This window comes from Solanum dulcamara, chromosome 8 (genome assembly GCF_947179165.1).
Source record: "Solanum dulcamara chromosome 8, daSolDulc1.2, whole genome shotgun sequence".
In the NCBI taxonomy this organism is placed as follows: domain Eukaryota; kingdom Viridiplantae; phylum Streptophyta; class Magnoliopsida; order Solanales; family Solanaceae; genus Solanum; species Solanum dulcamara.
The window spans coordinates 2,184,495-2,200,892 of record NC_077244.1 but is presented as its reverse complement, the minus strand read 5'-3'; the positions used below and the strand labels follow the sequence as shown (position 1 = coordinate 2,200,892).

The 16,398-nt window shown below is 34.2% G+C and overlaps 2 protein-coding genes across 2 annotated transcripts; one reads left to right on the top strand and one right to left on the bottom strand.

The window, feature by feature from the left end:
• The first annotated feature begins 3,879 nt into the window (after positions 1-3,879).
• Positions 3,880-8,441, top strand: LOC129898999 (cytochrome b5-like). Its single transcript, XM_055973735.1, has 3 exons — positions 3,880-4,155; positions 7,364-7,430; positions 8,009-8,441. The coding sequence occupies exons 1-3, from the start codon at positions 4,069-4,071 to the stop codon at positions 8,260-8,262; spliced, it is 408 nt and encodes a 135-aa protein (XP_055829710.1). The 5' UTR covers positions 3,880-4,068; the 3' UTR covers positions 8,263-8,441.
• A 4-nt stretch (positions 8,442-8,445) lies between these two features.
• LOC129898998 (BTB/POZ domain-containing protein At5g48800-like) lies at positions 8,446-12,986 on the bottom strand. The gene is made up of 4 exons (XM_055973734.1): positions 12,750-12,986; positions 12,308-12,374; positions 10,273-11,406; positions 8,446-9,926 (listed from the first exon to the last, which is right to left on the bottom strand). Exons 1-4 carry the CDS (start codon positions 12,824-12,826, stop codon positions 9,402-9,404), a joined length of 1,803 nt encoding a protein of 600 aa, XP_055829709.1. The 5' UTR covers positions 12,827-12,986; the 3' UTR covers positions 8,446-9,401.
• Between the last annotated feature and the right edge of the window lie 3,412 nt (positions 12,987-16,398).

Here is a 16,398-nt window from a genome sequence, read left to right as displayed (position 1 = left end):
AACCAAAATAGATAAGCCAATCAAGGAGTCCGGAGAAAAGGAGAATTATTGACAAACCTATATGTCGTAAGCTTGAAATATACAGATTCAATTTTTCAAATATATGAATCTCGAGATTAGCATACACGTGCTTCGCACCTGAGGTGAATCTAGTATATACAAAAGAACCACGAAAAAATGTAGTGTAGATGGGCTACTCCTTCCTTAATCAGAGGGTCTTGAGTTTGGGTCCAAGGTACGGAAAAATCCTTGGTAGGAAGTCCTACCTCTGGAATGGGGACCCACCCAACGCAAATCTGAATTAATCGAACTGTAATGCAGATACATATAAAAATTTAATTATATACGCAATGAAACTTTACACTTAACAAACAAATGTTTTAAATAGCAAGAAAATTTGCAATAATTAAATTCTAGAATTTGGCTTTATACCAACCCCCTGAGTAATGTTCTAATTGAGCATCTCAACTCCTACTAAAAAATTTTAATTGGGTGAAAATTATTTATACCCTTTAATTTTGCTTTTAAAAATCAAACTCTGCCTTAAAAAAATGAACGAGAGGATGATGTGGCATGATTTTATTTGATGTGAATATAATGTATGTTACCTTAGGACAATCAAGGAATATAATCTTTCCGTTCCTTTTTAGTTGTCATGTTGGGCTATTCAAGAGATAATTTGATTAATTTTAAAAGTTAAGTTAAATTATATTAATTAGATATTTTAAAATAAAAATTCAGATTTTCAAAACTATACAAAAAGAATTATAAATTGTATTTTTTTTTATATTAATATGATGTAAAAATACATTTTAAAATGTTAGTACAAGTTCATATTATTTGAAATTCAAAAGTAAAATTATGACAATTAAAAAAAATGGATGAAGTACAAAATTGTAGGTGATTAAACCCATGCATTATGTCCTTACCAAATTGAGTGTCTATTTAAGAATCCATAAAGTTAAGTGGTTGGCATTAGGGGTGGGCATGGTAGGCTAGATATCCAAATACAACAAAAATAATTCAGTGAAATTTCACAACGTGGGGTCTGGAGAGAGTAAAGTGTACGCAGACCTTACTCCTATCAAGGTAGGACGGTTATTTCCGAGAGACTCTCGGCTTAAAAAAAACATAAAAAGGTCAGATAAGGCTAAGAAGTTCAAATCGTTATGGGAAAAAAAATAACAGATAAGGCAAATAACGAAAGCAACACAGATAAAATAGAGTAATCAAAGTACATAAAGTAATAGAAAGATAATAACAGAAGTCAGAGCACAAGAAATTATAGTGCACTAATGCGCCTACTAATACGGAAGAATAACGAGACTATGTACTAGCCTTCTACCCTAATATGGGTCCTCTACACCCTCCTATCTAAGGTCATGTCCTAGGTAAGATGTAATTGCGCTATGTCCTGTCTAATCACCTTTCTCCAATATTTCTTCGGCCTACCCCTACCTCTTCTGAAACCATCCATGGCCAACCTCTCACACCTCCGCACTGGGGCATCTGTGTCTCTCCTGTTCACATGTCCAAACCATCTCAGTCGCATTTCCCGCATCTTGTCTTCCACCGAGGCCACTCCTACTTTGTCCCGAATAGCCTCATTTCTAATCTTGTTGCTCCTGGTATGCCCACACATCCATCTCAACATTCTAATCTCGGCTACTTTCATCTTTTGAACGTGAGAAATCTTAACTGGCCAACACTCCGCCCCATATAACATAGTCAGTCTAACCACCACTTTATAAAACTTGCCCTTAAGTTGTGGTGGCACCTTCTTGTCACATGGTGTTTAGCACACCAGAAGTAAGCCTTTATTTCATCCACCCTGCCCCAATACGATGTGTGACATCCTCGTCAATCTCCCCGCTGCCTTGCATGATAGACCCAACGTACTTTAAACTACTTTTCTTTTGGATGACTTGGTCACCAAGCCTAACTTCTGCGCCAACCTCCTGAGGTGTCTCACTGAACTTGCACTCTAAGTACTCTGTCTTGATCCTACTCAGCTTAAACCCTTTAGACTCCAAGGTATGTCTCAAATCCTCTAGTTTAGCGTTAACTCCGTTACGAGTCTCATCGATCAGGACTGTGTCATCCGCAAAAAGCATACACCATGGCACCCCACCTTGAATTTGTTGTGTCAATCCATTCATCACCAAGGCAAATAAAAACAGACTAAGAGCTAATCCTTGATGCAACCCGATCACAACTGGAAAGTGCTCTGAGTCCCCTCCTACTGTTCTTACCCTGGTTTTGGCACCCTCATACATGTCTTTGATCACCCTAATGTACGCCATAGGTACACCTTTAGCCTCCAAACATCTCCATAGTATCTCTCGTGGAACTTTATCATAAGCCTTTTCTAGATCGATGAATACCATATGCAATCCCTCTTCCTCTCTCTATACTGCTCCACCAGTCTCCTCATAAGATGGATGACTTCTGTAGTTGAGCATTTCGGCATAAATCCGAACTGGTTCTCTGAAATAGACACGCCTCTCCTAACCCTCATCTCCACCACTCTTTCCCACACTTTCATAGTATGGCTTAGAAGCTTGATACCTCTATTGTTGTTGCAGCTCTGGATATCCCGCTTGTTTTTGTATAGAGGGATCATTACACTCGATCTCCATTCTTCGGACATCGTTGCTGTCTTAAAGATTACATTAAATAACCTAGTCAATCACTCAAAACCTACCGAGCTTGCGCTCTTCCAAAATTCCCCAGGAATCTCGCCAGGTCCGGTCGCTCTTGCCCAGCGCATCCTACGCACAACACCCTTAACCTCTTCGACCAAAATACTCCTACAACACCCAAAATCGTGAAGCCTTCCTGTATGTTCCAAATCTCCCAACACAATCTCTCTGTCTCCTTCTTTATTCAAGAGTTTATGGAAGTACGACTGCCATCTCTGTTTAATGAGGGTCTCTTCTACCAATACTTTTTCATGCTCGTCCTTAATGCACTTCACTTGATCCACATCGCATGCCCTTCGCTCTCGCATCCTGGCTAGCTCGAACAATTTCCTATCCCCGCCTTTCTCTTCTAGTTCAGCATAAATGCGTTCAAAAGCTGCCGTTTTTACTATCGAAACCGCCGACTTCGCCTCCTTCCTCGCTATCTTATAAAGTTCCCTATTCGTCCATTTCTTCACCTCATCCTTGCTTTCTATCAGCTTCGCATACGCTATCTTCTTTGCTTCCACCTTCCCTTGCACTTCTCTATTCCACCACCAGTACCCTAGATATCCAAATATCATATTAAAATTAAATTTTTGATATTATATCTTCGATAGTATGATATTTGATATGTATTTTAAAAGTAATAATGTTTAATATAGCATTGAATATGTATAAAAGATATCAAAATATTGAATGTCATACTTGAACGTATCGTTACATGTATAATTTATAAATATTCTTATAATATTAATAAAATATATAAATTAGTATAGTACAAGATTAATTGTTTAGATATTTAAATTTTGATTAAATATTATTTTTATGTATTTGATTAATGAAAAAAAATTGCTAGTACTTTCTTTTGAATACTTTTACACATATAAAAATATTAGTTCAATATAATTAAAGCGTTTCATGAAAATTTAATCATAATTATTTATTATATAAATACATATAATTCAAATTTCAATTAAACTATTATTATCTATTTATCATCATAAAACATAAAAACCAAAGCAACAAGGAACTCATGTTCAAATCTGTGATAAAAAATACAAGGTGATTTTTAGTCATCTTATCTAGCCTTCAAGTTAATTCAATATTTTAAATTTTAATATTTAAAAATATTATATGAAAAATATTATAAATTATAATCGCTATTAATACGATCAAAAAAATTAGATGAACCAATGTCACATCTTTCTTCTCACCAACCCCCACATCAAAGTTGTGCTACCAACTCTTTGATTTTTTCAATAGGTTTACCAAACTAAATAAAGAATTATAAAGCCCTCAATTTTGAACACCCAAATCAAGATTCATCACATCTTTTGTTTCTCTACTCCATTTTTTTTTTGATTTTGTTTTTGTGTATCCATAAATGGGTAGTGAAACCAAGGTTTATACTTTGGAAGAAGTAGCCCCCCACAACAATGCCAAAGATTGTTGGCTTGTTATTAATGGCAAGGTATTTCTTTGTATTCTTTATCCATCCACTCCTTTTTTTTTGATTTAATTTACTGGGGTTGCTATTTCTTGTGCTTTTTTGTTCAAATATATGTTAAAAGATTCAATTTTTGGGTCTTAATCAGGGAAAACTTATAGTCTTTGTGATCTGTGTAATTACTTTTTTGCCTATAATTTACTGGGGTTGCTGTTTCTTGTGCTTTTTTGTTCAAATATATGTTAAAAGATTCAATTTTTGGGTCTTTATAAGGGGAAACTTATAGTCATTGTGATCTCTGTAATTACCTTTTTGCCTATAATTTCCTGGGGTTACTGTTTCTTGTGCTTTTTTGTTCAAATATATGTTAAAAGATTCAATTTTTGGGTTTTTATTAGGGGAAACTTATAGTCATTGTGATCTCTGTAATAATCTTTTTGCCTATAATTTCCTGGGGTTACTGTTTCTTGTGCTTTTTTGTTCAAATATATGTTAAAGATTCAATTTTTGGGTCTTTATTAGGGGAAACTTATAGTCATTGTGATCTCTGTGATTACCTTTTTGCCTATAATTTCCTGGGGTTACTGTTTCTTGTGCTTTTTTGTTTAAGTATATGTTAAAGATTCAATTTTTGGGTATACTTATAGTCTTTGTGATCTCTGTGATTTACCTTTCTGCCTCCACCCCTTTTGATGTAATTAACTATAGTTGATGAATGTAAGAAAGGGAACTAAATAATGAATGTTAAGAATCATGGGTTTCCCTGGATCTTATTTCGGTATCGGTACGACCAGCGCGGTTGTTCCTATTTCATTTAAGTAAGTAGGGAAAGTAAGAGAAGAGTGAATGAATACCCCCACGGAGCGGTAAGGAGATCAATGAGTTTTTAATCTTCCTCTTTATGTATGAAATTACAGATATATAGTGAATGGACGATCCCTTCAACTTCGAAGCAGCTTCCTTTGTACTTCCCTTCGTAGGGGAGGTAGGAAAAAGAAAGAGATTAGATAACTATAAGTAGATTCAGATCCAACCACAAGGCATACGGTCTTGGACACTTAACCAAGCTCTTGATGAGCGGCAACCACCTTCACCTTATTCTGCTCTCCTTAGCCTCCGGCTTGGGCGTGGTGAAGCAAGGGGTCAGTGAGATCGATCTCGATCAGTGCAGTTAGATAGTTAGCATTAGTAGTTTCTTCAACAATTCTAAAAAGAGGAGTTGCTCTTAGAGTTAGGGAGCGAGTGGAATAAACGAGTTCAATACGCTAGATAAGAAGCGTAGTATACGAAGCGATCACTAGAGCAAAGGGGTGTAATAGGCAGAAAGGACTACTAGAGCTATATACTTTGAGAACGAGTGGAATACCTAAAACAAGAGAGGGAATAGTGTCTATCTACTTTCAAAAGGTAGTGGCATACGCACCGCCCTTCCCTGACCACACTTGTAGGATTACAGTGGGTATGTTGGTGTTGTTATTGTATTAGTGGCAACTGTGGCGGATATAGAGCATAGTTTATGGGTTCACGGGAATCAGTATCTTTTGTGCAGACCCTTAATTTCTATTAAGAAATTTATATAACATACATAAGTATGTTATTGTGAACCCAATTGTTATTGTATATTAACTTGAGATCCTTGTAGGAACCAAAAATTTCAAATCCTTGATCCGCCTCTATGTGACAAACGATAGATATAGTCTTTGTGATCTGTGTAACTACCTTTCTGCCACCACCCATTTTGATGTAATTAACTGGAGTTGATGTTGAAAATATTGTGTTTATATTAAGTTTGTACCCATTGTCGATTGTCACAGTGATCTATATTTGGAGCTTTAGCTTTCTCTTCAAACAGTCTAATACTTGATTTTTGCGAATTTTAGCGTTTGGCAGGCATTAGCATGATGAGTGATGACATTATTGACATTTGAAGTGCTGAGATCTGTCCTTTTCATTTTATATACTTTTGGTTGGTGTGTCATCGCTGTCTGTGGGTTGTGTCTACATCTTAAATTCAACTTTTCTCAACTTGTTTCAACACGAATTTGATGCAGTCTCGATGAATAATTATCAACCTACATGATGACTAAGGTTTTACTGTAAATGAAAATTCATTGGTTCATTGTTATGGTTTAGCTCTTAAATGTTTATGTGGATCAGTAGAGGAATTTATCAATATGAAAATGTGGTTGGGAGCTACAATTTAGACGAGATAAATATCAAGGCTCAAAACAGTTAAAAGCCATTGCTTGTTTTGTAGTACATAGATAATTCATGTTTTTGGACTTTTGATTTATCAGGTCGTACCCTTTACGTAAAATGCTTGTTATATCACTGTGTTCTTAGTAACATGTGACTTGCCGCTAGAAAAGGCTAATTTCCCGTTGTGGTTTAGATATACTTTGTACTTTTGAAACTTCTCTGAAGAAAGTTATAATCTTGTAAAAGGCGACCCAGTGCATAAAGTATCCCACGTTAGCAGGGTCTGGGGAAGGGCTGCACCCAAGGGGTGTGTGATGTAGACAAAACGATTGGTTTCACGACTCGAACCCTTGACCTATAGGTCACACAGAGACATGGTACCAAAACACGGTGAATTGCTATTCAACCCTCCCCTCCTCCTTCATAGTCCATATTGTCTTTCCCAAAGGGAAAAAAAAGAGGAACCAGCAGACGAGCATAAAAGTTTCACCATAATTTTGTTTTTGTTTAGATTTCTTAGTATACTTGTTATTGCAGTTTCTCAATTTACTATATTTATAGAAGACTGAATAATTATATCCTTGCTTAGGCCATAAATTGATGGCATAAAAAGAATGGCCAGTTTTTGAAGGTTAAGCATTACTGCGTTCGTGCAAATCTATGATATTATAATTTTGTCCAATAGAACTAGAAAACTTTTCTGACAGTCACCTTTTCTCCTCCTAATAGAATTAGAAAACTTTGTGTTTCTTTGTTGGTTCGTAATTTCTTAGTTAAGTCGACATGATTTACAACATTTCAGAGGTCAGCTACGTTAAATAGCCTGAGATATCACCCTCGATGTTAAATCTTTGATTTTGGTAAAGTTAATCATACGGAAAATGATTTTAAGTGGAATACTTATGCCGATTGACAATCATCTTTTCTCTTCTTTTTTGTGGTTTTGTTTTCTCAATCTTTCTTGTGATAATTGAATACCCAAGAAGTATGGGATTTAAGGTTCATTGAGTGATATGGATCTTTTATTTGATAGGTGTACGATGTGACGAAATTCTTGGACGATCACCCTGGTGGCGACGAGGTTTTGTTGGCTGCTACTGGTAAATATACGTTGACCATCTGTTTCCTACCAAAACCACACTTTGTAACATTTATCTCTCAAGTCGTGTACATGCTCTATATGTTTCAATAGTACTTCCTCTGCCTCAATTTATGTGGCACAATTAGATTTTCTAGAGTCAAAATCGGAGATAGATTATTTAAATTTTTAAAAATAAAATTTGCATATTTGAAAATTATGTAAGAAATACTATTAAGTCACAATAATTAACAATTCAAAATATTTAAAAAACACATGAAAAATATTACAGTCAAAGAAAAACTCGTTTAACTCTCGAAACTTGTAAGGTGCCACATAAATTGGGATGGATGAGTATTCAAATTGAGTAGAACATACACCGGATCGTGCCATCGAATAGCAGATAACAACTTCACGCAGTGGATTCAATAGAAATCGCTACATCTGGCTCGGACAATCTCATATATATAAAGAGCATAACCCACATACTCTAAATTCTGAATTTCCAGTGGAGAAATCTTTGAAAAACTTGATGTTTTAAGGTTGTCAACTCTTTAGAAGACTATGGTTTATGGACTCCTGATGGTATGATTTGTGCAGGAAAGGATGCAACCGATGATTTTGAGGATGTCGGCCACAGCAGCAGTGCTCAAGCAATGTTGGACGAATACTACGTAGGGGCTATTGATTCAGCAACCATCCCGACTAAAAAGCAGTACACTCCTCCCAATCAGCCTCATTACAACCAGGACAAGACATCCGAGTTCGTAATTAAGCTCCTCCAGTTCTTAGTTCCCCTGATCATTTTGAGCGTAGCTGTTGGCATCCGCTTCTACACCAAACAATCCGCTTGAAGATTGAGTGCAACGGTAAATTCATAATAAGAGTCCGAATTTGCAACATGTGACCCCCCTCTATACCCACACCCAAAACCCCCCATCAAATTTTACTTCTTAGACTTCATATAGTCGCATGTTCTTGTTGTAATAGATTGTTGATTTATCCTTAATAGAAGTGGATTCAAAATTTTAAACTTGAGACGTTCAAACATTTTAAGGTTCTTAGTATTGAAGTCAATGTACTTTTGGAATTATGGGTTCAAAATTTGATATTTGTTGAAATTTCAGCGGCTTTACACACCACACAGACGTGAATATGTATATCCTGCGTTGAAACTACTGAGTTCAGTCAAACCTATAGATAAAGGTTGGTTGCTTCCACTGTTGCATTTTTGGTATAACTATGTTGCTTGAATTCTTCAAAATATCGACGGGGTGCATGTTAGATCCTTCGATAGGGGATTCAACACAGGTTGGAGAGTCCGAGCAACATAGATGCTATATCGTGATTATCCTATTTTTGTCATTACAGTTTTGTCATCCTGATAGTCATGTGGAAATTCATAAAAGAGATTAATATTGCTGCAAAAGTTCTAAAGAATGTAACTTAGGCCCATCATCCCCGAGTTTTTGAAGTCTGCAGTTTGATTCGAAGGGTTGGCTCCAGACAGATTTTTCGGTCATTAAAATACCTCAAAAGGTTTTATAGGTATCAACTACTTTTTTTACTGAATGAAATGAAAAACTTGAATCCCCGTTCACTTCACCGGTCAAACCAGGAGTAAAATTAGGCCTATTACAACATCTGAACTCGAAGAGATAACTAGATCCATTTGGATCTGGTCCTATCTGACCCAACCCTGGAACATAGAACGATTGACCTGTTGTGAAGTTCATAATAAGACTCCAAATTTGCAAGCTATGACCTTAGTCCACCCCATAAGTAGTCTGGAAGTGGATCTAGGGCGGATTTTGTGAGTTCAACTGAATTCATTGCTTTCAACTATAAGATCACATCCTTCTAACGTCTCACACATAAAATCTATGTAGCCTTATCTATACAAGATTTTGGAGAAAAATAGAGTATGGGATCGAACAAATATTACAAGCAAACACATTATTCGTGTAACTCGATGTACCTGGAAGAACGATAGTCATGTTCTATCAGTTATCTTAGAATCAGTTCTTTCCGAGTGTCTTGAGGGAGAATTAGTAGACTCCCTTGATGAACTATGTCCGAAAATGTTGAACTTTTTACCAATCCTTTTCGAGAAAGATTTCATGAATCTTCGCGAGTTGGATTTCTGCATATCTCTCTTCATACAAACATGGTCTTTTTCCAAGTCGTTCAATCTCATCCTCATCCGCGCTAGCTCAAGTTTTAGCTCTCTGTTTTCTCGTCTCAATGAAGCATAATTGTCCTTAGGAGACATTGCTGCACTAAGAGCACCACTGTTTATCCTCCAAGATTGATGCATTGGCTTAATGTCATCGTCAGGATACGAGCAAAACAAGGCGTTTCTTAGCCTCAATTGCTCGTAATAGAGAACTTGAACGATTGATTGAAGGGGAAGACGTTCGTTTTGTGCAGCATGTGCACCAGCTTCTTGTGAGAGTTTTTGGAAATCGATCGATTTGCATAGTCTCCTCTTTTCTGGATCTGACAAAGTCTGATGAGCCTGGAAATGTGAATTCATGAAGAATTTTAAAAAATCACTCTCTAGAGGACATATCTAAAAATAACTCTTAAGAAACAAGCACTTTGCATATCTATCTCCTGTTATGAAATTATGAAGACTATCTCCTGTTATGAAATTATGAAGACTATGTTGCTCGGACTCTTCAAAAATATCGTCACGTACGTGTTGGATCCTCCAGAAATAGTGCATTTTCGGAAGAATCCAACAGAGGTGCAACAACATTTTGGGAGAGTCCACGCAACATATTATGAAGGATTTAGGGGTCTCATTTCAAACCATCAAAACCTTTTTCAAGCATATTTCGAATAAGTTGAGGAATACATACTTTGAGGTAGACGTCAATAGCTCGATAAAGTCCATCGTGTAGAGTGCGTGCGTGTGCTGGTAATGTTTCTGCAATAGCAATGAACTTGTTGAGCTTTAGATTTGCATCTGGTGCAATTTCAGTTAGGTAGTTGTCAACCAGCTTTGATACTTTGAACAATGCAGTTTGTGATGGCGTAGCAGTAGGGCTATCGGATTCAAAAACCGATACATCTTCCATCTCATCATCGCTATCGCCTTCCTGTTGTGAAAAATTAACCAAGATCCTATGCACTGTGTCAACATCAAACATTGTATCACCAGCATGACGAAATGAAGGAATTAGTATGTCATCCAGAGTTGCTATATCGAGTTGAGATCCTATCCGTCTCTCGAGATCAAGCCTACTAGCAGCATTGCAATCTAGCATCACAGCGCTACGCAACAATCCAAACAGAAAGCTCAAAGGAACAACGAATTTCTCAACAGGCATCAAGGTAACGATCGTCTCAACCACGAGTTTTTCTTTTGAACTAGAAATAGACTTTTGTATTAACTCCTTCTGTGCATAGCTTACTAGTGATGCTGCAATGCTTTCAGGTCTAACACCGCGAAATTTCATTGCTGTTATAACACGTTGGTACAAGTCGATACGAAGAACAGAAAGATCCTCAATCCACCAATCCCCTTCACAATTGGCTTGTTTACTCATATGTAACCTCCCTGAGCTACTATACTCCAAACGCGAAAAACTTGAAGCGATCTGCTCAACACAAGCTTTTGAGGCTACAGCATCGATACATCTGCTAACGATTTTCAACTCATCAGCAAGGGGGAGTAAGTTTTCGGATTGTCTCAAGACTTCAATACACATTTCAAGATTCTTGCAGACAATGCTGTCGAGATATTCTTCAGCCCTCGAACCAAGATTGTTTTTCGAGTGATCCTCTGACATCTCGAGGTAATCAGATACACAACAGAGTTGAGCAACATTTGATGATGTGATCTCAAAGTTGACACCATAGCAGAATTTGGCTGCTAGTTCAAATGATTCAGATCCACCTGGTAGACTAACAAACTCAATTCTTGATATATCAGAATCTCTTTGCTCTGCTACAAGCCTCCGAATTCGTCCACTTCTCGATACAAGAGGAAACTGAAATCATAATTCTCATATGTTAGGGAATTTCCACTACATTATGGTCTCTGAAATTGCTCATATGCATGAAAAACTTGAAAAAAAATTGAACATTGATATTAGTGGAGACTCTGTATCATATATCTTACAACTGTTCAAGTGGATCAATTGAATGTGAACTGTATGATAAAAATCAACAACATAGGGTTTAGTCAGACCTTACCCCTACCTCGTAGAGATAGAGATATGTTTCCGATAGACCCCTAGCTTGAATAAAAGGAATTTTAAAGCAGTTTGAAAAAAGGAATACAGAAATGAAAGCAGTAGCAACGATGAAATTATGTGAAATGGAAAACAATACACAACATAAGGAAGAAAGAACAGTAATAACAATGAAGCAATGTGATAACCAAAGCACAAACAAACAAAGGTGATAACCGAAATTGAAGAACAAAAAACTACAAGAAAGTAGGTACAAGTACGATCACCAAGCCTATCCCGAAGGAAAGCGATAGAGCGCTCAACCACTAACTAACTTTCTTCCCTAATTCGCGCTCTCCAAACCCTCCTACCTAAATAGGCTTGGATTCTTGGAAAATTACTTTGTAATGTATAAGGTCAACGTTATTGTTTATGTATATATACTAAATGTTAAATTCCTTAGCATGTTAGTATGTTTACTTCTTTATATTTTGAATTTTCTCAGTAAAAATTCTGACTCCGCCACTGTTGATGTTGAGATCAAGACATCAAGTTCAATTGAATCCATCATTTTCAACATAGATCATAAATGTATACATGAAAACTTCGAAAATGTAGTATAAATATCAAGTCTTGAACTCAATATTGCGAACAACTCAACATGTCAAGTTTAAATACTGAATCCGACTCTAATAACAGCAAGAATTGAGAGGCTTACCTTGTGCAATGAAAATATGGCACCATCCACTTCTATAGTTATATCACTTGGAACATCTCTAAATACCCTGTATAACAAGTAAAAATAACCAATTAGCAAAAAAAAAAAAATCTTTACAATTTTTTATGTTTTTTTGTAAAAATGTGAAATTTCACCTATGAGCCAACTAAGTTATAACTAATATATACTGACAGTATAAAATTATTATTTTGCACCATCAAGTTAATTACTTAAAAGACGATAGTATAGATTTTGAATACAACATTCCGTCTCCTCCTCCTTTCTACTGACTTACGTTGCCACATAAACCATCTCCCCTCCCTAACCTTACATAAATTCATAACATGCAACGATAAATGACCTATTACAAAACGTAAAACTACACAAATAGCGTAATTTGTTTTACACTGTCAGTATATATATATATATATATAACACGAACCATTCGTTGTATCTCTGCCTTGAAGCAGACTTGGTTAGAGGCATTTGGTGGTGGTGGTGGTGCTTGTCCATAGCCATTGTGAAGAAAAAAAGAATATTTGGAATTAGAGAAATTAAGAAGAAAGAAGAATGTGAAAGGTTGTTAAAGAATACAAGAAGAAACTAAGGGACAGAAACACAAGTAGGAGATTTTGTTGTTGTTGGTTGAGTAGTTTTTTGGCCATTTTTTGTCAAAACTTTGGCTTTTGTTTTCAAATATCATATATTGCCTTTGTCTAAAGCAATGACCCTCTCTTGTGGGACATGCTTTTTTTTTTCCTCTTTATTAATAATAATAATAATAATAATAATAATAATAATAGAAATTTATTTAAAGAAATTATGTATATATATCGTCAAAAGACTTTTTTTTAATATAGATGCTTCTTTAAATATGAAATTTGTAATTTTGAAAGTAGTTCAAATTACATATAAAATATCAATGTAATTTATATTTTTTATAATAGGAGGCCAATCAGAGGATATTTACAATAAACTTTCTCAAAATGTGAGATTTATAACTTGAAAATAAGATAGATTACCTGTATATAACTTAAACTCGATAAGAAGATAAGTTGCTCAAATAGGTAAAAATGACCTAATAGTGTGAAAACTTCTTACATTTGACAACATATTTAACTTGAGCTCTTTATTAATTTTGTGGTATATTATAATAGTGTAAATATTTTAGACAATAAGTGTGTTAGTATGAAGGAAAATGTTTTTTATGGTATTTTTTTCTTATAGTCTATACATAAGTAAAAAATATTATTTTAAATTTTTTAAAAATTTGGATCAATTAAATATGAAAAAAATTGGAAAATATTTTCCACCATTCCAAATCGCAAAATTTGGCTTTTAGAATCAATCACCTTTTCACAGTGGTAATATTTACAGAAAAAGGAAAAATAAAAGTTGGGAAAAATAAGGAAACAAAATCAAGAAAAAAGTAAAAAATAAAGGTGTGGACTTTTTAAAAATAATTTATCAAGATCATGATTATCCTTTACCCACCACATTGAACTCAAATCATACTTAGAAACAAATTTTGATGGGAGGGCCCAAACTGTTCCCATTAATTTGAATATAATCAAACTTTTGTTGACTTTAAAAAACTATGAAAATGATGGAATATGGTATAGCAATTTTTTTAAAAAAAATTTAAAAAGGTTTAAAAAATTCCATCACGATTTAATTTTATTATTACCATCATAGTCCTTGTGATGCCTAACTAAGCATATTTAACCTTAATTCACTTTAATACCTTTACTTGTAAATATTCACAATTCAGCATTATAAATCGTCCCACTATTTAATCATGCGTGTGTTATATTAAACTTGTATCATTACTTTATGCATGAGGATAATATACTTCTAAAAATAGTACATAACACATATTTTAATTAATAAAGTTTAAATGTTTTGACCTGAATCACATGTCACAAGATCCGAAAACCAAGTTCATCAATAATTAAAGGATCAAAAGTATTTTTATCCCGATGAAGTTAGACCTCTATATAAAGCATCCTCTCTAATAACATTTTTCTATAATATTTGTGGAATTGATCTTTTATTTTATGTCATACCATATATTTGCTATAATAACATTTTGTTGGAGCACCAACATTATCACAACAACAATGCTCTTATATAAAGGTTTGAATATATATATATATATATATATATTATATAAAAAATCTTCTTCTTTATCAATAAAGTCAAAGTCAATGAATCACATTTAGACTTTATGAGCACAAGCATGCTCAATAGTCATAAACGTACTACCTAGTAGTACTACACAACTTTACGAGAGATTTAATGAAAACCTAATTTTGTTTCTTTTTTTTTCTTGATTCTGATATTGTATTTGGTATCTGTTTTAGGGCTCGATTAATTTTAATTCACATTGAAGATCAATTATTTATTAAAATCAGGAGCGAACCTATGGAAAAAGCTAGGGAGTCGTCAAAATGTAATAATTTTCATTAAAATTCAGTATTTGTGTTATAAAATTTGTGAAAGGGGCGCAATTTTGATCATAACTTATCTAGAATTCAATAAACTGTCTTGTTTAAAATTTGTAATTTGAATGCAGGTTGTGTTAAAAATATACTATGGCTAGTGAGTTACGTCATTTTGTTTGTTTCTTATTCAACGAGATAGAAAATGCAATAATTATTTGTTTTATATATAGTTATATTATTATTATTATTATTATTATTATTATTATTATTATTATTATTATTATTATTATTATTATTATTATTATTATTATTTTGACATTGATCTCCATGAATGAATTTGTGGATCTCTTTGAAGTATTTGTTTATCAAGAAGAATACTTTGACATATTTTGATTTCTTTATAAATATTACATGAATTTGTGAAATTTTTGAGATGACTTTTTTGAGGAAAATAATATATGATGTCTTCATGATCTCTTTGTGAATATTCAAGAATTTATGGGATATTCGAGATGCATTTTCAAGGGAATATAATACCCTTTGTATAGACATGAATAATAGCATTCAAGAAACTCTAACTGAAATAGGACTCGTCTCGTATAATCTTATAAAATTTCAATAGCTATAATATTATTAAAGTTATAATCAAAGCTTTTTCTATAATAACATCGTTTGTCTAGATACAATATTATTATAAAGACGACTATAATTTTAAAAAAAACATCAACCCTAAAGAAGATATATAGGAGATGAGTGGATATATAATCATTTTACGCATGCCGCATGCGCACATAAAGTTATTTTGCTGGTCAATATTCCCCTCAAAGTTCAAAACCTTTTGAATTAGTCCTCGTATTTATAGGTATATTTATTAAAATATAAATTTGATGAATTTAATTCTAATATTTTTATTACTAAATCTATTACATACCCATTTCAACCTAACTTATTTCGGATCAAGTAACTTTTGTACTTGCCATTAACTTAATTTATTTTGATTCGTCCAAATTCAATCATATCCTTCTATTTGACACCCTAATCTCTATTTCAAACATCACCCCATAAAGCACAAATTAAGTTAGAGTTTGACTATCTCTTTTTTTTGGGGGGGTTTTCATCAGGTGTCTGCTATTCGTATTGAAGTCCGACTATATTTGAATTCGCGCCGCGTAGGGCCCCATTCGAGGGGAAGCACTCCTTATCAAGGATTTTTTCATATTCAGGGCTCGAACCTAAGGTCTTTAATTAAGGGAGGAACAACTTTATCTACTGCATCACATTCTTTGGTGGTAGAGTTTCACTTTCTCTATTTTAAATAACAACTAACAAAGTATTTGTTAGTAAGAGTCTGACTATCTCTATTCTAAGCAGCACCCGAAAAAGCACACGCCAAAATAATAATAATAATAAAATAAACCTTTCCAATTTCCAGCTTTTGTTTTTATCTTTCAAATTGGTGGAGCCATGCAAATTATATCTTTGTCTGAATTAATGGATACTATCTTTTACTGTTATGTTAACTAATTGATGTTGTAGCATGCCTACTATCATTGTTTATGTGTTACATCCAATTAAAATAAAAAATGTAAGTCATTATATATATATCCTTATAGGTATAGAGTACTCTATAGACTAGCTAATTGTGTC